The following is a 25099-nucleotide window of genomic DNA, read 5'->3' as shown; positions in this document are numbered from 1 at the left end:
CTTCAGTCCCCCTTCTTGGGATCGTGTAATTTTTGTTGTCAGAAGGCAGTTACAGTGCAATGAAATTTGAGAACCTCTGTTCTAGTGTAGCTGTATGCTGGGACATAAAGAAGGGGGAGGGCCAACCCTCAAATAAGCAACTGAATCAACTGGAAAAAAACAAAAAACCTCCTGCCATTTGGGAGTTCTAAAAGTGAGGCTTAATTTTACTTAGAAATCCTGTCAGCCACGGCCAGGGCAGTTGCTCCCCTACCAGGGGAGAAGGGATCCCACTGCAGCCTCCCAGGCCTTGAGAGGGTGAAGAACCCTGGTGAGGAGGGTGGGGACACTGTATTGATGGTGGGTTCTGAGCAGATGGGGTGAGTGCTGGGAGGGTGAACTGAGGGTGGTGGGGGTCGCTGGGGTACAGGTGCTGAACTGACAGAGGTGGTGTTGATGGGGACTGGAGGACTGAATTGGGGGGGTTGGGTGGGGAGAGTACTGATTGGGGACTGGAGGACAGGATTAACTGCTGAGCAGGAGACAGGCAGATGTGGAGGTGAGAGCTCCTGCAGCAGGGCCAAAATCACCTTATCCCGTACAGGTGGGAGAGTGGACAACACTAATTGTCACATGCACACACCCTGGGGATCAAGAGACTGACTTAAAATATGCAATATAATTTTTTTTTAAAAATAAAGTCATGATTTTTGAAGGTCTGACTCGATGTTTCATCTCTGGAAGTTCGCAATACTACATAGTTGCTATTGGGGAATTTAGTGCTCCTGATGAGGTACACATGAATATAATGCTGTAATTGTTTGACTGCTGCATCCGATCAATTCCAAACTCCCAGGGAATGTTCTAGGCAGCAATGGGCCTATTGAGCATGGTGAAAATTGGGAAGGAAAAATGGGTGACACTCAGAGGCCCTTGCATATGGTTATAGACCCAGCAACTTCAACCACTTCTGTAATTCTCTAGAGATCAAACTGGCTGACTGCAGCCACTGTTCAGCATAACATCAATTGCACCCCTCATCTCTGCCCATCCTCCCAAGAGAGTTTAACATGTTGACATTGTGAATGATCTATTATCTCCTAAGATGGGTACAACACTACAAACTATTAACTCCCAGACAGAAAAAAAAAACAAAACAAAATAAGGGTGAGTGGGAAGAAGGTGCAGAGTCTTTGACAGGGGGACCAGATGTGGTAGCTAGAGAGTACACAGAAACGCTAGCATATGGTATTGGGGTGGGAGGAGCATGCAGAGGCCACAAAATGAGGGAGAGGATTACAGGGAGTCCCTGAAAGAAAGAGATGGAACACAGCGAGCTCCTGGGATGGAATGGAGAGATGCAAGGAGCCCTGGGCATATGCAATGAATTCAGACCACAGAAACTACGAAGTGTGAGACAAGACCTGGCATGCTCTGTGGAGTGGAGCTTTTCTTTCTAGCTAGCCTTGATCTCTGAGTGCTGCTTGACTGATTCTGCTGAACACATCTTCAAATGCTATTCTCACAGAAACCTGCAGCTGCTAATACTACATGACACTGAACCTGCTCCCACTGAAGTCATGCAGGATCAAGGCCATGATCAGGATATGTCCAGTAGCAGCAGGTTGCAGCGTGTCTAAAATTGAAATGTTTGTGTTACAAGTTTCCACCACACAAAAGATTTACATAAATACAGTAAATATTAAAACTAAATATCAAAAGCAGCATGAAAATAAATTGGAGCCTAGGTAGAATTCTATGAAGGGTGTTTTTATAAAGGCAACAACAAATGTATTCCAGCATGTTTGATGATAAAAATGGTGGCATTCTTTGAGATTTGTGCTCTTATTACTACCCCACTTCACAACAAATATTCTATGGTAAGCAGCGTTCTTTAATTCAGTTTTGCAATAATACTTGTAGACTAAGCACAAGATTTAATCTCACATCCTGGGCCCTACCAAATTCAGGGTCCATTTTGGTCAATTTCACAGACAAAGGATTTAAAAAATCGTAAATTTCATGATTTCAGCTATTTAAAACTGAAATTTCACCCTGTTGTAATTGTAGGGGTCCTGACCCAAAAAGGAGGGGGAGGGGGGGTCGCAGTACTGCTACCCTTACCTCTGCACTGCTGCTGATGGTGGTACTGCCTTCAGAGCTGGGCATCTGGAGACCGGCGGCTGCTGGCCAGGAGCCCAGCTCTGAAGGTAGTAGCACCATCAGCAGCAGCGCAGAAGTAAGGAGGGCCTGGTATGGTATTGCCACCCTTACTTCTGCGCTGCTTCTGGCGAGGCGCTGCCTTCGGAGCTTGGTGTCCGTCCAACAGCTGCCTTTCTCCGGCCGCCGAGCTCTAAAGGCAGTGCAGAAGTAAAGGCAGCAACACCGCAAGCCCCTAAAATAATCTTGTGACCCGCCCCCCCCACAACTCCCTTTTGGGTCAGGACCTCAATTTGAGAAACACTGATTTTCCCCATGAAATCTGTATAGTACAGGGTAAAAGCTCACAAAAGACCAGATTTCACGGCTGTGAATTTGTTAGGGCCCCACTCATATCATATTCTACTGCCCTGGCATTTCTATTCTTTTTTACAGAGGAGTTTGGATTCTGCAAACTGTGATTTTTGCATAATTTTTTCAACTGTAGAATTAAACAATCAGAGCTGGAATTTTTCTGGGTTCTTCCACCCCTAGTTAAAAGTTCCAACAGTAGCAGGTTTAAGGAGCAATGAAAAATTAATTCTTTCTAAACAATCAACTTGTTAGAGTGACTCTTGTGATTACTGAAAAAAAGAGCTCTAGCAATAATTACAGAACACTTCATTCCACGTTACAATCTATACATACACATACAAGTAAACTATATAGTTTACAATACATATCATACAATTTGCAAAGGTTGGAACGGCACAGAACAATACAGTGACTTTTAAAGAGAAAAACTGAATAAAGAGAAAGACTGCCTCAGGGTGGGCTTCCATTTTTGTTTATTATTAGAGATTAGGTTAGGAGTCACATGCCTAGGAAAAGAAGATGTAGAGAGGCAGAGAACGAACTGGTCAAGGAATGGTGTGGAAGAAGAATCTAATGTCCTCGCTAAAGAAGGCAGACAGGGAAGGAGAAGTAAAAGTAAAATGAGGTTATCAGCAGAAAACTGGTAAAGAAGGTTTATGAAAGAGAAGGTGTTTTACACAGGGTAGATTTAGAAGTGTACAAGATACAGCAGCATATCAATGTCTTGAGCCAGGATAAGAGGTGTCACCTCACTCCTGTGGCTTGGGCCCTGCCCCAAACAGAGGGATTCTGTGACTTGTAGTCCTGTCAGGAGCCACAGAACCATGGGAACTGTAGGCTTCTAACAGCATGCTGGGTATAAAAAGGCCTGCTTTATTCTGGAGAGAGAGAGAGAGAGCGGGAAGATGGCAGGACCTGCTGAGAGTCTTCTACCAAAAAGGAAACAAGGGAAGCGCAGTACTGATCTTTTCATGGAGAAAGGGCTGAAGCCTGGAAATGAAAGGGGCAAAGGCCCATTTAGGATCCCTGTGTGTAAAGGTGAGAGCCCCTCTGTGAAAAGTGCAGAGGGTCCCCCCCATACTCTGATTACAGCACAATAACCCAAGCAATCTGTTTTTATTTTGGACGAGTTTTGTTTATGCAGGGAAGGGGAGTCTCTGGTTCAGCCAGAGCAAAACCTTCCAACCAATAGGGAGACAGGCACTGGCAAACTCTGATGGCAGGAAGGCAAGCTGCATCCTCACAAATAGGAAAGTGATTCTTGATTCAAACTTAATGCCCCGGTTCCTGGAATTATAGGCTAAAGTGGTGTTTATAAGAGGGAGATGAAGCGGCAGCAATTCTATCTGAGAAGGCTCTAATTACCAATAAGACTAGTAGTTTTGAATGTTACATTAAAAGGAGTTATGTACGGCCCAGGAACTGATGAAGTTTAAGGTATAAAGAGAGTTAGGAAAGAGCAGAAGAGGATGTCAATTTGGACACGTTCTACTCAGAAGTGGTATCAAGAAAGGAGACAGCCAATGGAGCATTAGCCATCATGGTTTAATTAGAAAACTGAAATTTGTCCAGAAAAGAAGTCAGCGATATATAACATATCAGATCTTTTAAAAGCACTAACAAAAAAATTCCTTACCTAAAGAGATCATCAGCAAGTGATTCCTCTCTTGCATGCCGATTCTGTTCCTGACAAAATAAAGTAAATCTCTTCAATATTGTTCATACTAACACAATAGTCCTGTACTGAGACATCTTTCTGTGAATACCTCACATACAATGCGTTTTACAGGATTGTCAGATTATGGTTTTCAATTCTTAAAGTAGGCCACAGTTACAGAAACCAATCTGAAAAATGATCGGACACCTGTGGGTATGTCTTCACTGTAGTTTTAGCCCTTGCTGTTACATGTTTTTGCCCAAACCACTCATCCACATACAAAACCCTCAAGCAAGTGTTTATTTGGACTTTGAATTTATGCTTGCGTGCATGGGTAGAGGTATGGATTAAAGCCAGATTGGTTGTTTAGCTCAAGCTAGAACTTGCCTACTTTGCACTGAAGGTGCAGGCAAGATCAGTTGAGAGCTGAAAGTCCTACAAAACCCTTTCCCACAATTTCCTCCAAAGGACCGAGACGTTCTCCCACAATTTACTGGGAAAGAATATTAGAGAGTTTCTGCATCAAAAGACCATTGGCTATGCCCCCAGACATGTATGGATGAGAGCAGAAATAATGAGGACACAGTAACAGAGGAACAGCTTTGTTGTGGGAATGCTCATACTCAGGCTAGGCTAACTCAAATGCTCAGACCCAGGTGGCAATTACCCCAGCTAACTGCACAGTGTAGCTGTCCTGTGTGTCAGACAAAAATGAAAGGGAGGGGAAAATATCCAGGCCTTTACATTACTTGTCATAACGGAACTTTCAAAAACAGGAATGTCTAACTAAAACTGCAACAAGCAGAAACCTATTAGTTGGTCAAAATTTTGAGTTTTGTCACAATTAGTTTTAAACTCTGGAACTAGTTCAGCAGTGGTGTGAAGGCAGACTCCTTTACACATGTCAAGTAGCTGTGAGTTAACATCACTTATGCCAAGGAGATGCAAGTTAAAGTAATGGATGACCTACTTCAGTTTACAACTACCTATACCTTCCTACTACGGAGCTTTCTCATGCAGTGCTATCATCCTTCAGCAACTGAGTTTGTACTGCACCAACTTTGAATTTGAGTAATTAAGTCTAGTCTAATACAGGTGATGAGTTATAGGGGTGTGTAAGTGGTATGTTGTGAGTCTACGTTAAAATCTATACTGTGTAAGTGTAACATGTACGCTTTGGTGGCGAAAAAGGAAGGGGCAAAAGAAGCTGCAAATTTCACCATTTTAAACTGTCCTCTGAGTTTGATCCCTTGTGTTGCTATAAAATTTTAAGAGTTGAGCCAGAGAAGTGCTGAACATCCACAACTAAAGACAATACAAGCTGCAGATCTTTAGCATCTCTCAGGGTTAGGCCAACACCCTGCACAGTACCTTTTTACGCAAACGATATTCTAAACTACTTTGAAAAATTTGCATAACAGCACACTCTCAAACTGTGGTTTGCTGACCTCTTCTAACCGGAGTTGCTTCTGTCATGGGAGTAAAGCATCTATGTCTGTTTTCAAGCGGCGATACTTTGTTAATTGGAATCTGGGTTATGATTAATTTTAGGTCTTCCAAAGGCTAAAATTAATCATGAGCTAGAGGGTGAGAGGGAAAAAAGAGTCAGAACCTCCCTGCTCTGCAGCTCATGTCCTTCTCATAGAAATTCAACAATGAGTAAATTTGTGGTGGATGCCAAATTAGGATAACAAGCACACAAGATGGCAAATTGCAAAGTGGCCAGGAGAGATTATGCAGTGCTATACTGCAAGATAAGATCTAGTGCTGAAATCAACTGGTAAAATCAAATCAGGCAGAGGAAATAAACAGCAAATACAAAAGTAGGAATGGAGTAAAAAAATCAAGAAGTCCCACCTATCACGTTCTCTCCTTAGTACTGTCTTATTACCTTTCCAATTAACCAAGTAATACTGATACCACAGGAAAGATATGGAACCTGGAGTGGGAGATTGGGATGGGATGTGGCCCATGAGAGGAGCTTTTTTTAAGAAGCAGCACACAAAATTAAAAAGTTGAGAACTGCTACAGCAACATATAAATTTCATAGAAATGGCAGGATGTTCTATAGTGAAAAACACAACCTTCAGTCTCCTGATTACAACATTCACATCTCATACATATTTTTCATCTGAATATCAACTGCATTCTAGTCTGTGAGCAGACCATCAGCAGTGCTGCACTGAGCGCCTTGAAAGCTGAGGTCACTGAGCTTGTTAATGTAAACATTTTCACTGCCATACTCAGAATTCATGCAGGGCTGAGCTTCAATAAAATGTTTATTTCACTCAGTCATGAAAATCACTTTCTCCTAGGTCAGTGCCTTTTACTTTACAGCAGTCTCCTCTGTACTAACAGTCTGAACAGATTTTAAAATGTTATTAAACATTTTATTAATATTACATATCAAATTTATCCAAAAGAATCAGTAGAGTGTCAGCCTTGTCAATGAACCCCTTTCGTTTATTTGGGTCACATCCCTAACATCTTTTTGGATGTGTTAAGTGGCAGATTCATTCCGCACATAGGCTCAACTTTTAGTACAGAGTTGCCCTATTCTTGGGAAGGACCACAGTTGTTTTGTTGCCTGGAAAGAATTCCTTACCTCCATTTCCTGCCTTAACCATTCTTCCAACTGTGAATTCTTTTTGGCATGGTGACCTATTAGATCTGATCCTCCAATAATGTGTGGAAGTTGTCCTGCTCCAGGATAAGGTACCTGTTGGACAAGAAACTTTTGCTGTTATAGTGCAGGCTGACAACCTTGTAAGACCAGAGTAGCCACCTCTAGTAAATTCACAGTGGCAGAACACCTTTCATCCAATCTGTCTAACAGTATCTATGCAATGAACAGTTCTACTTAAATAGCACACCACCTGCAAACTGCCAACTCTCCCCCAAAAGAAAGACTAGTTATATTTTCATTTGTTAAATTAATAAGCTAATACATTTAAAATGCATTTTGAAAACAAGAGAAACTGATATTTTAAGTTTCTAATCCAGTCTGATGTAGAGAAGAATTTGTAATGCAGAACCCAGCAAAACAGAAAGGATGATACTTTCAAAGATACTGCATGTCCTATTAAACAATTTTAAAATGCCACTTGGAACTATGGTAGGTACAATATTTTCATACAAATGTGATTTTCAAGATGACCATGTCCATTTAAAGGCATTTAAATTTTTTACTTAAATGTAATGTATTGCATATCTTAGATTACACTCCACTTTCTCTTTAAATTCTGGGCTGAAGCTATATTCCTACAATGAACACAAAGTTTTGTAAAAGTCACTCTCAGAACCCAATTGATTTTAGTTTTATAAGACATGCATTTTAGTAGTATGTTTTAGACATCCAAATTTTCAAAATGTAAAACTTCAAGCCAATATATGTTCTCAATATGTTATTTGAAAGTGACACAGTAAGCCTAAGAAGAGATACAACCTGACGTTATGATACTGTTCAAGATCACAGTATCATTTAATGAATCAGCCTGAGTAAGAACTGCACAAGCCTCCAGAAAGAACACAGGTCTCTAGGTAATCATGTGGTGGGAGCAGAGATGGCCTGTGCCTGCTGATGGGGGGACAGGGACGCAAGTGAGGGCAGCCAGCTTCAGTACTGCTACTGAGCATGCTCAGTCCATGTGAAGGTGCTCAGTACAAGCCAAGGAGCGAATATGGGGAGCACGTGACACCGCATGCCCCCCCCGGGTTGCCTCTGGGTGGAAGGTAACCTTCTCTGGTATCTGTCTGATAAATTAATACAAAAATAGCCACAGTATTTTGCTCTTCACCACAATGGTGACAGCAAGTTAATAAAATATAAGTGGAAGTAGAATCTCTAAGAATGCCTTTCATCTAATAACATTTCTTTTGTATTATGGCAGCACTTACATAGCTATTTCAAACAGTGCCATCTTGTGGCAGTTTAAAATATGCACTCACCTTTTTGAATTTCTTAAAGTTGTTCAGTTGCTCGTAATCGATTTGTGCAGCAACAAGACTATTTGGCCTTGGATGGCTAACAACCAGTGATCTAAATTCAGTCAACAAGAGTCTGCTGGGCAGATTGCTGGAGACATCTTGAAGTCTGTCAGTGTTCTTGTGAGAGGAAAAAGGGGAAAGGAGAACTTCAAGTTGTTCAGTAAACTAAGAGCCTATTTTAAGAGATCAGAGAATGTACACTTGACGGGTTAGAAATGGAAGGCAGATATTAGCTCAGAACAGTCTAGATAAAGCTTAAAATTTAAAACTAGATTTCTAGTAAAGTAAGGCCTGGTCTAAACTTAAGTGTTATCCCCACTCTGGGGAAACTCAGACCCAGGTGGTTCCTCTCCTTGCCGTGTGGTTTTGGGGGGGAAATTGCAGGAAGGAACCAGGTTTGGGTTTGGGTCTACACTGCAGCTGGAGATGTAGTTCCCAGCTCAGGTAGATGTACAAGCACTAGCTTTGATCAAGCTAGCATGCTAAAAATAACAGCGTAACCACTGCAGTGTGGACAACATCATGGGCTAGGCAAACTGTGGGGCACACCCAGAGGAACATTCGGGGGGCAAGTGGCAATGCCAGGCAGCTTGTGACAGCTCCATGCAGTGGGGCCTGGGCCAGCCCCCATGGAGGGAGGTGGGGAGAGAGAGCCACCTCCACCCAGACTCACCTCAGCGGGCCACCCACCTTGTGAGGAGACGGGGACAAACAGATTCCTCTAATGGTAAGGGGGTGGGCGACTGGAAAAGTTTTCACACCACTGGACTAGTCAACTGAATACGTACTTAGGGTCTCAGATGGGACTGTATTCTGGCACGTACTTTGTGATGCTGGCTGCACTGCTATTTTTAGCAAACTAGCTTGATCTACCCGAGTTTGAAATTAATCTCCAGCTGCTGTGTAGATGTACCCAGAGACTCCAGCCCATAGGAGCAGCTGCAGAAGCAGCCAAATCAGGGACCTTTGGACATTCAGAGAACCATCTACGGTTTGGACTGGACTTTCTCTGCCCTGTGCTGATTGGCTGTTTGCTTCAACCCTCTCAATCTCTTCATGTCATCTTCACTCCATACCTGCTCTCTTAACTTCTTCTCCCCTGCCCTGTCCCCCTTACCCCCTCTTTCTTTCAGTGCCCTTTCTTCCTTCATTCCCCCCGACCCCCATTTAGCTGATCTTCCAACCCCTCAAAATTATGGAACCAATATGACATTTGCTGCCATCATATTTTTACTTTGCTTGTGTGTTATACCCCTTCCCCCACCCTGTGTCTGTCTGGTCTATTCAGATTACAAAACTCTTTGGGACAGGAACTCCACTACTATTTGTACAGTGCCTAGCACAAGGAGGGCTTATTCTTGGCATATGATTACCATAATAAACACGATTAATAATAATATTTTAGTTAAGGGTGTGATTTATTCTACTGTAATAATTTTATGCCAGTGAAAGCCCTATTATGGACACAGTTACAATATATATCCAATATAAAGATGACTTCTACTGGTGTATTTATCTCCCTTCCCCTATGGTAATAATCTATATGGGATAAGCACTTTTATACCAATGTAACTGAATCCACACAAGAGAAGCTGGTGGTGTACCTGTACATCTTTGACTATATACTGATATAGTTAAAGTGGTACAATTTTTATGTTTAAATAAGCCCTCATTCATCAAACCCTCCTATGTCTACTGCACACATATGAACTTAGTTTTAAAAGCAAAAAACTGGTACATTTCCTTCACATTTCTCAGTATTAACTAATGCTAGGTATTCCTTACATTGACTAGTTTCTTACCAAAACTGATGATTCCTGCTTAATCTCAATTTTCTTCTTTGAAGTTGGAACAGTGCCAAGTTCGTTTTCTTGCTGTTTGACCAAACAATTTTAAAGAGCAGTCATTGTAAATGTAAATTATGATCACATGTTTTAAAAAAAATACCCTGGACATATACTTTAACAATGCGTTGTTCTCATAAAACCACTGTCCCTGGTTTGTTCAGATTACTTTTTTTAGTATAAGAAAACAAAGTGTTTTTCCTTACAAATTCATAATTCCTAAAATCCTACCAGTAAGGATTATGAAAATCACTGTAAGTTTTCAGGTATGAATGAAACTATTAGTTTTCTATTTTAAATTATATCCCAGAGCTCATGGTCAGGAAATAACTAGATGTAAGTGTCAATTTGGGAGCAATCTTGATTAGGATCAAGGCTAGTCTCCTCACAGCCTGTAGTTAAAGAAGGGAGAGCAGACTACTACACATCACAATTTTGCTCAATAACTAATAACTTCCTCTAAGGCTTTTCGTTTTCTGCTATAAAGGTGTGTTGACGTCACAAGTGGTGTTTGTTATGAAAAAATCCAGTGGGGAAGGTGCTAGTATCAACTCAGTGTTTTCTAAATTGTTTACTTGCAGTGGCCCAAGTGGTCAGATTAGATTAAAATTTTGTCTTTTATCAGAAGTCCCCTGTCATTTTTGGCTCAATACCAAATATGTTCTTTCACACCAGAAAACTAAAGTCTTGTCTACACTTTTACCTCAGCCACATGACCAGAATCTCAGTACAAATCAGACCTCAGATTCCAGATTTGCAACCTCAGATTCCAGAATGTGTGCAAAAACATTTATCTGACCTCTGAAAAGGGACACAAACAAAGAAGGATTCCAGGCCACAGTTATCAGGCAAGAACTTGTCTACCACATGAAGAATTAAGCTTATAATAAATTCTTTAGTTACTATAAGTGCGTTATGTCTAAAGAGTCTTGAGAAGTGCTCTCTTTCAGGTGAATGTCATCAGCTTCCTTTATTTCAACAAACAAGTAATTTTTGGTTCCACGATATAGGTGAAGTGAGGGGATTCTTTACTGTATAATGTGGAAAGTTATCTGATGCAAAGAAAAAATCCCATTATTATTTTTACCACACTTAGGCCAGGTCTACACTAGGTAATTTTCCCACCAGTGTAAATTAAGCTTCAGCAATTTGTGGTGTTTTTACCACCATGTCAATTAAACCTAATCCTTGCTCCCTTAACACCTCCAAATACACACACTTGTCCCCTATGCTTGTAATAATATCCTTCTCCCAAGCATCTTCTCCTGTCCTCCTCCAAGTAACTTATTTTTAATTAGACCAAACAGCCAGTGCCTTCTAGTCTTCCTCTAGGACTTTACTTCATTCTCAAATTTTAAAGAGTCAGTAATCACAAGCTCATAACCACACAATCAATCATGTCAGCCCTTATTTGTTATAACCCTTATTCCTCCGTTTGCCTGCTGTCATCACTCACATTGTCTAACTTTGATTATACACTCTTTGGGGTAAAAACTAGGGCAACCAGTTTTCCGATATTAGGGGCTGTCTTATATATGCAACTATATTTCCTTCTCCTTCCCCCTGGAGAAAAAAAAAAGTCACGATTTTTCACACTTGCTATCTGGTCACCTAAGAAAGAACAGTTTTATATTTCTACAAGTTTTGTGTAAATTTATGGTGCTGTATAAATGTGAAATAAGAACATTTAAAACTCTGGTTTCTTTCTGCAATCTGAAGATAAAAAAAGTTGTATAACCTGTGTGTCCAATATCTGTTGTTTAGCTAACGGTCACAGCATGCTAATCTGGGACCAGTTTTGTTGACACATTCTTGGCTTTTCCAAGTGGCATGCATTCAAAACTTCAGAATGTACCTCTAGAAAAGGAGTTTTCATTGGCGAGCAACATTAGTTAATTTACTATTGTGAATAAAAGTGTGGCTGATTTACTGTGGCAGCCCAACAAAGACTGATATATGGAGTCAGCATACAGAAGAGCATGTTTGGAAAAAAAATGGGACAGTGCTTTATTTTAGGAAAGAATCTCTGTGGCAAACAGAGGAATATTTCCAAAGGGGGAAAAAGAGAGAAGTCACAATAGCCGTTTACATTCAACCAAAATGTTTCAGACACTCATCACTTACAGTTCATAAACCTTTCTAAACCCATAAGGTTGGCTAAAATATTTAAGCTGCAATATACTTATAGTTTAAGAAAAATATTTAAGAAACTAACCCCATATCAGACCAGACTTCTGTCTATGCAGCCTAGTGTCTCAGTTTCACATATGAGGCTTAGCTATTTGAGAGATATTAGGCAAGAACGCTAAGAACACATAATGATCTGACAATATATCATCTTGCTGACGCCCAACACACAGGTACAGAAATTCTGCAGCTGGAAAGGAGCTTGACACAGTTTCTCCTGGGAATTCAGGAGCATAACAGTTAACAATAACTGCACACTGTACTAAAAAACCTTCTCTTCAGGACAGGAAAAGGTTTGGCTGTTCTGCTTATAAAGGCTATATTTCTTTAACAAGAGCAAATTGACAGCTTCAGAAAGCAAGCATGAAGCGTAAATAACTGATGCTAGTTTAAAGTTATAAAGTGCCTTCATCTGGGGAAATAAACTCTAAAAACACTACAGGATAGTGAAAAGAAAAGGAGTACTTGTGGCACCTTAGAGACTAACCAATTTATTTGAGCATAAGCTTTCGTGAGCTACAGCTCACTTCATCGGAAGCTCACGAAAGCTTACGCTCAAATAAATTGGTTAGTTTCTAAGGTGCCACAAGTACTCCTTTTCTTTTTGCGAATACAGACTAACATGGCTGTTACTCTGATACAGGATAGTGACTTCTAGAGAGCCAGGAAGTCTATATTTTAAGTCATCCATCACAACATTTACATAAAATCCCCAAACTACACCTACTGCTCGTTTATAATGGCATAAGAGCTAATACAATGCATTCAAATTGCTCAAAGCTGGTATCTGGTTCTTAAGCTGTATTTGTCTCTGTGCTAACAGTCTAATCTTGCAAGATGCTGCTGCACAGGCTCCTCCAATGACACTGCAACTTGCAGAATCAGGTCCATAACAAGTGATTAATAAAGAACGTTACTTACCAATATCCTATTGGCTTCTTCTTGAATTACATTTTCTTCTTCAGTCCTTTTCCCCTTGGTTTCCAAACGTCTTTTTTTCTGCATATTGGCTCCAGGCTCCTCATCATGATCCCCCATTTCAGCTTCCCAATCCAGCTCTTTGCTCCCAAACACAAGCTCTAGTGTAGCTGCATCCTCAGCTAAACCACCTAATTCTTTTCTTTTCTTTGATGCAGGCTTTTCACTGGAAACATTTTTAGTAACAGTTTTATCTTTCTCTGATTTGCTACTTTCTATTGCAAGCTTTAGGCTTGTGTCTACAGGTGAAAGGTTTGTTTTCAGGTCCAAGGTATATTGTTCCTTTTGAGTGTGTTCCACTTTACTTTTCCACATCAAGGAAGTTGTGGGTTGGGTTTGACTGGAAAGATGAGATGACTTTTCCTCCATCTTTGCCAGTTTAGGTACAGATGTTTCTCCCTCTTCAATCCTTTCCCTTAGCCAGAAAGAAACAAAGAATTTTTCAACATGATAAACTCAGTAAGTGAACAATGCACAATGACTGAATATGAATCCAAAAATCCACAAGTGATGATTTTCTTCATTTTGATTTTGTAATGTTGCTTAAGTGATTAGAGTACTTGGTTGTGTGCACTGTGCTTGGCTATATGTTGGGTGTCCGTGGGAGTTTGTTACAGAGATGAACCAGCTGTATGAGCGTTGCATAATATAAGTGGGAGTTAAGGCAATCTTTATTTATATACCTCAATTTATGATTTTCTGCATTTTTCATTATTGTGTTGGGATTTGAATCTGAGCAACCTTAGCATACACTTTTCTGTTTGGAGAAACTGATACCTAGAAATGGCCAGTTTAAAATAAAAAAAATGAACAGAGGAATTCAATTTCTTAGGGAGGTAGTAAAATCTACATTGGGAATAAAATGTATGCCCCTTGAACTAAAACAAATTACTTTCTAAAACAAAAATAGCACCATCTGACAATATGAAAAATACCCAGAAAAAAAGAATTTCCGTGAACATACCTTTTCTTTGGAGCTGCCTGGAAATAATTTTTAATGGAGTTAGACTCTTGCTGTGAAGCTCTCTCTCTATTTCTATTAACTCCTAAAATTTTAGAGGGAGAGAGGGGTTGACTTTTTTGGTCAACCCCAGGTGTTTTATGCATCTTGGGTAATACTGTCCCTGTATTTACATTGCCACTAGTGCTGGGAGTCTCCTTCACAGTGGTTATATTCTGTGAATACATTTTGTCTCTGCGATCCATTTTGGGAGTTTTCTCTCTCTTCTCTCCGCTTATCTCCATACTACACAAAAGGGAGAAAAAAATACTCAGTAAACACACAGGCAGTCATTGCAGAAACAGCATACACATTACAGAGCACCACAGTAATACAGCTGTACCTGTGGTATACAATGAACACTTATGGAAGCTATATAAATTAATATTAATACCTGCTATTAATATGACTAAATTATCTAGATAATTATGAAATTGCTTTATAATTCTGAACATGGTTAAAAGAGCCAATCAGATCTGCTGCATCACCAATTGCATCTTCTACTGTCAGACCTGATGCCCCAGCTGGCTTTCTTGCTATACCCTATCACTTCAAGGCAGAAGATGGACCACCGGGATAGTGACCACAGTTTACTATTGCAAGTTAGGGAGTGCCACATAAAATGTTGAGCCCCACTGACTATGGCAAGTCTATAACTGGCTCTAATAGCCTTATTTATAGACATCAACTTAGGAAACTATTTCAATGTGTACTTTACCATGTGTCCATCAGTTCTTCTGCTTCTGTGTCAGCTACATATGCTGTGTTATCACTTGTAGTAACAGGCATTATGGTCTCATCTACAGTCGAACTCTGAGAAAGGGTTGGATGCGGAATAGCTGATCCTGAACTAACCAGCTGTTTAGCTGCAAGTTGAACATACGGAACAATTAAAAAGTTAGCAGTCTTCCTGTGGCTCTGTGTATGTATAAGCCATTATTACAGTACTATTACTGTTAACTGATTTTAATTATAAATTCACAGAGATTCAATAGTTAACATACAACTCCAGGCAGCGTGCTGCTTGCCTGGAGCTAGAATTCAGGATGTGACCGAGCGTCTGAGGAGACTGATCAAGCCTCGCACCATTACCCCTTCCTACTTCTCCACGTGGGCACCAATGATACTACCAAGGATGACCTTCAGTGGTTCAGACTACGTGGCTCTGGGAAGAAGAATAAATGAATTTCAGGCACAAGTCATGTTCTCGTCCAACCTCCCTATTGAAGGAAAAGGCCCAGGTAGGGACCATCGAATTGTGGAAGTAAATGCATGGTTACGCAGGTGGTGTTGGAAAGAGGGCTCTGGATTCTCCAACCCATGGAATGTTGTTCCAGAAAGAAGGATTGCTAGGAAGAGATGGGATCCACCTAACGAAGAGAGAGAAGAGCATCTTCGCAGGCAGACTTGCTAACCTAGTGAGGAGGGCTTTAAACTAGGCTCACCAGGGGATGGTGACCTAAGCCCAGAGGTAAGTGGGGAAGTGGGATACTGGGAGGAAACACAAGGAGGAGGGTGCAACAGGTGAGGCCTCCTGATTCACATTGAGAAAATAGAATAATCGGCTAGCTATCTTAGGTGCCTCTACATGAACGCAAGAAGCCTGGGAAACAAGCAGGAAGAACGGACGTCCTGGCACAGTCAAGGAACTATGATGTGGTTGAATAACAGAGACTTGGTGGGGTAACTCGCATTACTGGAGCACTGTCATGGATGGGTATAAACTGTTCAGGAAGGACAGGCGGGGAGAAAAGGTGGAGGAGTTGCACTGTATGTAAGAGAGCAGTACGATTGCTCAGAGCTCCTGTATGAAACTGCATAAAAGCCTGTTGAGAGTCTTTGGATTAAGTTTAGAGGAGAGAGCATCAAGGGTGATGTCATGGTGGGCATCTGCAATAGACCATCAGACCAGGAGGATGAGGCAGACGAGGCTTTCTTCGGACAACTAACAGAAGTTTCCAGATCACAGGCCCTAGTTCTCATGGGGGACTTCAATCACCCTGACATCTGCTGGGAGAGCAATACAGCAGTGCACAGACAATCCAGGAAGTTTTGGGAGACTGCTGGGGACAACTTCCTGGTGCAAATGCTGGAGGAACCAACTAGGGGCTGTGCTCCTCTTGACCTGCTGCTCACAAACAGGGAAGAGTTGGTAGGGGAAGTAGAATTGGGTGGCAACCTGGGCAACAGTGACCATGAGATGGTTGAGTTCAGGATCCTGACAAAAGGAAGAAAGGAGAGCAGCAGAATACAGACCCTGGACTTCAAAAAAGCAGACTTTGACTCCCGCAGGTAACTGATGGGCAGGATGTCCCAGGAGGCTAATATGAGGGGGAAAAGGAGTCCAGGAGAGCTGGCTGTATTTTACAGAAGCCTTATTGAGGGTGCAGGAACAAACCATCCTGAATTGCGGAAAGAATAGCAAATATGGCAGGCAACCAGCTTGGCTTAACAGAGAAATCTTCAGTGAGCTTAAACATAAAAAGGAAGCTTACAAGAAGTGGAAACTTGGACAGATGACTAGGGAGGAGTATAAAAATACTGCTCGAGCATGCAGGGTGTAATCAGGAAGGCCAAAGCACAATTGGAGTTGCAGCTAGCCAGGGATGTGAAGGGTAACAAGAAGGGTTTCTACAGATATGTTAGCAACAAGAAGGTGGTCAGGGAAAGTGTGGGACCCTTACTGAATGGGGGAGGCAACCTAGTGACAGATGATGTGGAAAAAGCTCAAGTACTCAATACTTTTTTTGCCTCAGTCTTCACAGACAAGGTCAGCTCCCAGACTGCTGCACTGGGCAGCAGAGTATGGGGAGGAGGTGAGCAGCCCTCAGTGGTGAAAGAACAGGTTAAGAACTATTTAGAAAAGCTGGACATGCACAAGTCCATGGGTCTAGATCTAATGTATCTGAGGGTGCTGAGGGAGTCGACTGATGAGATTGCAAAGGCATTGGCCATTATCTTTGAAAACTCATGGCAATCGGGGCAGGTCCTGGACGACTGGAAAAAGGTGAATATATGGCCCATCTTTTAAAAAAGGAAGATGGAGAATCCGGGGAGCTACAGATTGGTCAGCCTCACCTCACCTCAGGCCCTGGAAAAATCATGGAGGAATCCTCAAGGAATCCATTTTGAAGCACTTGGAGGAGAGGAAGATGATCAGGAACAGTCAACATGGATTCACCAACGGCAAGTCATACCTGATATGATGAGATAATGGACTCTGTGGATATGGGGAAAGCGGTGGATGTGATAGATCTTGACTTTAGCAAAGCTTTTGATGCAATCTCCAACAGTTTTCTTGCCAGCAAGTTAAAAAAACGTATGGATTGGATGAATGGACTATAAGGTAGATGGAAAGCTGGCTAGATCATCGGGCTCAACGGGTAGTGATCAACGGCTCAATATCTACTTGGCAGCCAGTATCAAGTGGAGTTTCCCAGGGGTCAGTCCTAGGGCCGGTTTTGTTTAACCTCTTCATTAATGATCTGGATGATGGGATGAATTGCACCCTCAGCAAGATCGTGGATTACACTAAACTGGTGGGGAGAAGTAGATACACTGGAGGATAGGGATAGGGTCCAGCGTGACCTAGACTGATTGGGCCAAAAGAAATCTGATGAAGTTCAACAAGGACAAGTGCAGAGTCTGCACTCAGGAGGGAAGAATCCCAAGCACTACAGGCTGAGGACCGACTGGCTAAGCAGCAGTTCTGCAGAAAAGGACCTGGGGATTACAGTGAACGAGAAGCTGGAAATGAGTCAACAGTGTGCCTTAGTTGCCAAGAAGGTTAATGGCATATTGGGCTGCATTAGTAGGAGCATTGCCAGCAGATGGAGGGAAGTGATTATTCCCCTCTATTCAGCACTGGTGAGGCCACATCTGGAGTATTGCATCCAGTTTTGGGCACCCCAATACGGAAAGGATGTGGAAAAATTAAAGAGAGTCCAGCGGAGGGAAATGAAAATGATTAGGGGGTTGGGGCACATGATTTACAAGGAGAGGCTGAAGGAACTGGGATTATTTAGTCTGCAGAAGAGAAGAATGAGGGGGGATTTGATAGCAGCCTTCAACTACCTGAATACGGGTTCCAAAGAGGATGGAGTTAGGTTGTTCTCAGTGGTGGCAGATGACAAAACAAGAAGCAATGGTCTCAAGTTGCAATGCAGGAGGTCTAGGTTGGATATTAGGAAAAACTAGTTCACTAGGAGGGTGGTGAAGACCTGGAATGGGTTACCTAGAGAGGTGGTGGAATCTCATCCTTAGAGGTTTTTAAGGCCTGGCTGACAAAGCCGTGGCTGGAATGATTTAGTTGGGGTTGGTCCTGCTTTGAGCAGGGAGTTGGACTAGGTGACATCCTGAGGTCTCTTCCAACCCTAATCTTCTATGATTCAATGAACTTCAAGAACGAAATCCTAGGACTCTTTCTTGGTCAAAAATCCCACTGAAATTAAAGTCAATGAAAGTTTTGTTTGAGTAATGATGGACTGTAGGATTCTGGTCCACAGTATTCTCATCAATATAATAAATACTTTAATATTAAACTGTCATTGGTGCAGCACAAGACCCAGCAGTGCATATCATAAAACACAACATTCAAAAAACAAGAAATCTAAACTGATTATATGGTAGTTATTTTTTCAGGGTATTTATGGAACTCAGGATTACTACTATTTAACTTGCATCTAAAGTGCAAGAAGGGATCCTATGACAGAATACACCGGCTAAAGGAGAAATTTATTCCTAACCCCCGTCGATCATTGATTGACTTACACCATGAAGCAGGATGGTTTATAACCCTTAAACATTTTTATGCAAACATAAATGTGGATGTTTACCTTATCCATATAAATATTAAATCCTTTTTTGAATCCTACTAATTGTTTGCCTTTATTTAGTTTTAAATTTTTTGCTTCTCGTTTTGATCAGATGTCCCTTTATTGTTTCACATGAGACAGTAATAAGGAGCACGCAGTTTACATAGTGAATCTCATTTGTTACTTCACTCTATCGTGTCCTCACTTAATCACCTCTTCGGTGAATGAATCAGTACTAATCTTTATAATCTTTTCACATATGCAGTCTTCCAAGTCTCTAAATCATTTTTGTTGCCCACATTTCTGCTGTACCTTTTTTCTGATGAGATAACCAAAATTAAACACAGTACTCAAGGTGGGAGTATATCTTCAATTTTATATAATGGTATTATATTTTCAGTATTTTTTCTTCTATATCCTCCTCTTTTTGTGTGTGGGTGGGGTGGGGTGAGGTGGGGAGGTGGAAGAGAGAGTGGTGATTTGCTGCCATTGCACACTGAGCTATTTATAATCACGCACAGGTCTCTTTAGTGAGTGGCTACACTTTGTTTTGCTTTGTACTGCTGTGAAAAACAAGTTGACTCATGCTTACTTACAGTGCATGGTACTGAATGTTTGGGTAAGATAGCTTTTAGTGACATTTGAATTCTGGAATTGCTTCCTCCATTAGATTGTGAGTGTGATGACCTTCATGGCCTGGAACAAAGTCCATTTATTCAAGCATTTGCCTGATGGGATGAAGACTGTCTCTCTCTACTTACATAATTGACTATGGGACAAGTCTCATTAGGTTTTTTTAATACTAGTCAACTTATTTTGTATGGTTTGTAATATAATTTATGCACATATGTCCAGAGACAGGTGGTTGTTGTTTTTAAAGAAACATTACAATCAACCAACAAATCCTATTGGGCTGTGCCAGTTCTGTGTACCCCGCTTTCCCTCATGAATTTCCTGTTTCATCGTCAAGGAATATTGGTTTGTTTGTTTTTTCTAAAACTAGCTTATTTCTTTAAACTGACTTTTGTGCATTTTTCAACGCATGTAAGAATCAACAAGCCTCATCAGCAGGGGTTACTGATGGACTATCTGGTGCAAGGCAAGTGGGATGAAATCCTTGGCCCCACTGAAGCAAATGACAAAAATCACACTGATTTCAGTGGGGACAGGATTTCACCCTCACCCTTCAGTCTCGTTGCCTGAATGCACTCAAAATATACACCAATGAACCAGAAATACCCATCATTTTAGGACTTATTGCTTAATTTAAAAATTACATAGAAAAGCATGTAATTTAAACCTGTAAATACAGCTTAGGTTATTAACATGATACAAAGCACATACTATTTTAATCCCTTAAACCATGTCCCAGACTTGATGCCCTGCCCCCCACCCCTCCCAAAAAAACAAACACGTTTGGAAAACAGGAAAAACTTAAGATCTGTTCACATAGATTTAGACTCTTATTGCATTGGTGAATACAATGCAATATACGAGAGTATAAATTGGTTCAAAAATAATCAGGTAAATTCATGAAGGATAGGTCCCTCAATGGCTATTAGCTAAGATGGTTAGGGATGAAACCTCATGCTCTGGGTGTTCCTAAACCTCCAATCGCCAAAAGCATGTGACACTGGCGACTGTCAGAGACAGGATACTGGGCTAGATGGACCATTGATCTGACCCAGCATGGCTGTTCTTATGCTAATACTTGGAAACAAAACACCAAAAACCAAACCTGTGAAGTCTAGACCTTTCCCTATTATATTTTCAGGCCAACTAAACTATTACTGTTCTGAATTTTTATTTTAGATTTTTTAAAAGATTAATGCCTTTAAGTGCAAATAAGGAACTGCATTATAAATCCATTCATTTCTTATTATTTTTACTTTCTGCTGTTCATCCTTCATCTGTTTTGCGGTACTGTTCTCATTCCAAGGGTCCAGGATAGCATGGAATAAGCAGATTTACATACATGTTGTTCCTGTGTGCCATTTAAAAATGTGGATTTCAAAACATTCTTTTAATACATTTTTGTATATTCACTGCACAATATATCTGATTTTAAGTCAGTCTCTGCTTTTTTCTTTACATCTATAAATATGATTATCTTCGGTGCAAGAATTATAAAAACATTAAAGCAAAAAATACTATATGGAAAAAAGAAAAGAACATTTTATTTTAAAAACATATGTAGGCCTGAAAAGAGAACGGCCACTAGCTATTACTTGACCCTTTTGTATACAAAGACATATGTTGCCTCCTTTGCTTAAACTAAGATAATCAGCCATGACTAGGACTCTTAGGTTCTATGGTAATACAAATAATAAATACTACTAACAAAAAATAAAATACCTTCCTTCTTCCCCTCCCCCCAGCAGAGTAACAAAGTTTATAAAATTACCTATGCCAGGCTGGTTTTGAGGGTTGCAATATCTTTCCATAGACATGAAGATAACTGCTAATCCAATTTCTGCTTCTGGAATGGCTCTGAGATTATTGCTAGTAAAAATAAAACAGTTTTAGAAAATTAAGTACCAAAGATCATCAGCTTTTATATCCAAATACTCTGTTCTTTTATCCAAACATGTGCTTCTCAAACCATGTTCAAAGATGGAGTGGCAAATGGCAGAAATCCCATCATACAATACAAAATGCTTCATGCACCAACAGCAGGCTTAAGGGAAAGAATGTTAATGTATGAGCCTTGTAGGTGAGAACGTCAATGTCCCACTGCAGGTCCATTTTTAGTCCTAGTAATCTTGACAGTGCGCCTTTCCCTTCCTTACCTCAATCAGTTCAGATTTGGACACTTCGCCAAACTAATGTGCTTCCCCATAAAGTGTCCTCTAATTCACTGGGCAGGAGGAGAGTAGAAAAATAATATGAAAGACAAGTGCTTCTGACAAGATGTGACTTCTATGGAGGCACCTCTCTTCCATGCACACAGCCTCCCGTGAAACAAGACAGGTTCTCTAGTTTTCTTTCCTACGTGGGTGATCTGTGGGCCTAAATACTATTAACCTATTAGGTTCAGTTAAAGTTTTTTTTATCATAATTATTACCAATGTTATCCTCTATAAAACATATGACACAGCCTCTGCTCCTGGGATCTTATTTGTATTCGGTAAGAGTTTATTTGGAAAGTAGTTCCTATTCATCTGTTGAGAAATGCACTTGTGTTTCTTTAACCAATAGATTCTCTCTCCTATTTTTCACAATCCTTTTATTCATAGCTTTTTTTTTTTTAAATGGCAGAACCAAAAAAGGACTTGACTTTCCTTTTTATATTGTAGACAGAAAATAGTTGGTCAAGGGAAAAAGTAAACAGACATTTTAACTGAACAAAGTCCAATTAACTGTGGTACATTTGGATGTTCTTACACAAAATTCTCTATGAAGACCACAATCCTTTCCTCCCCAAAAAGTTTTAGTCAATATTTCATCAAATTATTGTAAGACTCTTGAGCAATATAAATAAACACACTCTCCAAAAAAAAAATCCCATCTTTAATCCGTACACAAAGAATTAACCCAAATTACTATACTAAAATTCTGAAATATCTATTGAAGTAAAAGAATATATTTCACCTTTGTAACACAGTCATAATGGAATTAATCCAATTTCTCACTGAGTCAGATACTGGGACCTGCGAGTTAGTTAATTCTGCATCAATGACACAGACTTCAGGAGCTACCAGTAAAGCAGTTTCTTTTCTTCTTTCTTGCAACACTTTTGCTTCTCCCCCTCCAAGAATAATTGCTGGACTCAGTTTCTTATGCTAAAAATCAAGAAAGAAAATGCAATTTAATGAACAGATTAAATTTAGTCAGATCCATTAGTTTTCTTTTTTACTGAAACAACAGTAATATTGAATATATCAGAACCTATTCTAGAATCAGAACTATATTAATTTGAGTAAATCTAGACCCAGTTGGAAATTTTCTGATGAAGTATTTTGTTGGAAAATGCCTGTTCGTCAAACCCAAATTGTTTCGAGAAAATGGTTCAGTTTGACAAACCATCAGCCCTGGGAGCCAGCTGGCCTGGGAACCCTGAAGCACTGGGGTACCCAGTCCCGAAGCAGTGGGCATGGTCTGTCTGCCCTGGAGCTGCAGACCCTGAGGGTACGTCTACACAGAGATAAGAGACCCATGGCACAGCTGAAGCTGCCCAGGTCATCTGACTCAGGCTCATGGGGCTAAAAATTGATGTGCAGACATCTGGGTTTGGACTGCCAACATCTACACAGCGATTTTTTAGCCCCGGAGCCCAAGCCCAAGTCAGCTGACCCAGGTCAGCTGCAAGTTTTTTAATCCCCTTTTAACCCCCCTTGTAGACATACTCTGGGAGACCTGGCAGCTATTGACTGAAATAGACACTCATGTCAGTTTCACCACTGCTAGTGAATAGTACCCAACAGCGGTGTTGCAACTGTCAAGAAGTTCCTTTCAGTCAGCAGCTGCCAGGCCCCAGGGAACATACCATGTGACAGTGTTCCCAAAATGAATTTTCTTCTGGATCTTCTGTTAGTGAGAGAACAAAACCAAATTTCAAAATTTGCAATTTCTCGCAAATTGGAAATCCTGAGTTTCAGCCAGCTTTAAGTAAAATGCACATGTGCTACTCCTGGGGGTATTCTGCACCAAAAAATTTAAAATTCCGCCCACATTTTAAAATTCTGGAAAATTCTGTAAATTGTATTTGTCAAAATAGCTTTACATAATCACACCAGTTTATATTATTTTGGTAATTTATTTAAAAATACCTGTCAGCAAGTATGACTGTAACAATACAGACACACACAAAAATTCCCCCAGGACTAGAGTTAAGGAAACCCCTATGACAACACAATTCCTGTTTCTCTGCCCCTCCACCCCATCCCCGAGCCTAGTCGGGATCCCAGACACCCACAACCCCTCCCCCGGAAGCCCAGCCACAGTGCCTCCTCCAGCCAATACACCCAAACCCCTCCAGACACCCCGAGCCCAGCTGTGGCCCTCCCAGGCGAGACAGCAGCCTCCTCCCGGCCAGGGATCCAGAGGGAGAAACAGCCTGATGCTTGGTCCCAGGCTCGCATGGAGTTTCCTGCACACCCCATCTCCTTCCCTCAGGGCATGCTGGGAACTGCAGCTGCCAGGAACCCTCTAACTTTCTCCCCCTCCCCTCCGGCAGCGTCTTCTGTGTGCGAGTTGGGCTCTGCTGGGTCCAGCAGCCCCTAATGGCGGCCAGCAAAACTGCAGCCCATTTTTGCAGGGGAAAGGAAATTCTGTGCGCACGTTAATTTCTGCAAAATTCTGCCCTGGGCAGTGGCACAGAATTCCCCCAGGAGTAATGTGCTTATGTACACGAGCTTATGCTACTAGTGCAAGTGATTATTCAAATCTCTATTAAGTATGTTTGGCATCGTAGAGACAATATCAAAAGAGACCATTGCAAGTTTTCTGATTCCTGCGCACCTCCCCGCCAGCTGCCATCATGTGTTCATCAGTATTTCTCTCATTATACCTTGTCTCAAACTGGGCCCTGATCCTGTGAAGAGATCTGCAAATGCAGACTTTTCTTTCCTGTGCAGAATTCAGTTATTTCAGTGAGAATCCACATGGGGTAATGATTTACACTTGCAGATTCCTTTGCAGGACTAGGGTCTCTGACTCTAAGATCCTGAGGTAAAAGGTAGGGTCTTATGTCTGTAAAGTGCCATGAACATTTATATTTCTCATTTGTTTAAAAAAGTAAGAGGCACATATCTACAATAGCACAGGTAGGCAACATCTGGGAGCAATTAAGATATTAGCCTTTAAACTCACTCACCCAGGTTTGCGATACTGTCATAAATATAAAGGGAAGGGTAAACCCCTTTGAAATCCCTCCTGGCCAGGGGAAAGCTCCTCTCACCTGTAAAGGGTTAAGAAGCTAAAGGTAACCTCGCTGGCACCTGACCAAAATGACCAATGAGGAGACAAGATACTTTCAAAAGCTGGGAGGAGGGAGAGAAACAAAGGGTCTGTGTGTCTGTCTGTATGCTGGGTCTTGGCAGGGGATAGACCAGGAATGGCGTCTTAGAACTTTTAGTAAGTAATCTAGCTAGGTATGTGTTAGATTATGATTTCTTTAAATGGCTGAGAAAAGAATTGT

The 25099-nt window shown here is 41.1% G+C and overlaps 1 protein-coding gene across 3 annotated transcripts in view; it reads right to left on the bottom strand.

Annotated features, from left to right (window-relative positions):
• NBN (nibrin) overlaps positions 1–25099 on the bottom strand; it is a 71871-nt gene that overhangs the window by 9935 nt on the left and 36837 nt on the right. For 2 of the 3 annotated variants that reach the window (XM_077810043.1, XM_077810044.1), the window contains 9 exons: positions 22552–22742; positions 21365–21462; positions 14865–15012; positions 14111–14392; positions 13090–13561; positions 9940–10011; positions 8099–8254; positions 6756–6869; positions 4130–4179 (listed from right to left, as the gene is read on the bottom strand). In XM_077810043.1, coding sequence (XP_077666169.1) covers positions 4130–4179; positions 6756–6869; positions 8099–8254; positions 9940–10011; positions 13090–13561; positions 14111–14392; positions 14865–15012; positions 21365–21462; positions 22552–22742 — 1583 coding nt within the window. Of the gene's footprint in view, positions 1–4129; positions 4180–5598; positions 5731–6755; positions 6870–8098; positions 8255–9939; positions 10012–13089; positions 13562–14110; positions 14393–14864; positions 15013–21364; positions 21463–22551; positions 22743–25099 lie in introns of all 3 variants that reach the window. The other variant, XR_013345113.1, reaches the window with a different exon arrangement.

The sequence above is a fragment of the Eretmochelys imbricata genome, chromosome 2, assembly GCF_965152235.1.
Source record: "Eretmochelys imbricata isolate rEreImb1 chromosome 2, rEreImb1.hap1, whole genome shotgun sequence".
Taxonomy (NCBI): domain Eukaryota; kingdom Metazoa; phylum Chordata; order Testudines; family Cheloniidae; genus Eretmochelys; species Eretmochelys imbricata.
This window is presented reverse-complemented; position numbering and strand designations above follow the sequence as displayed.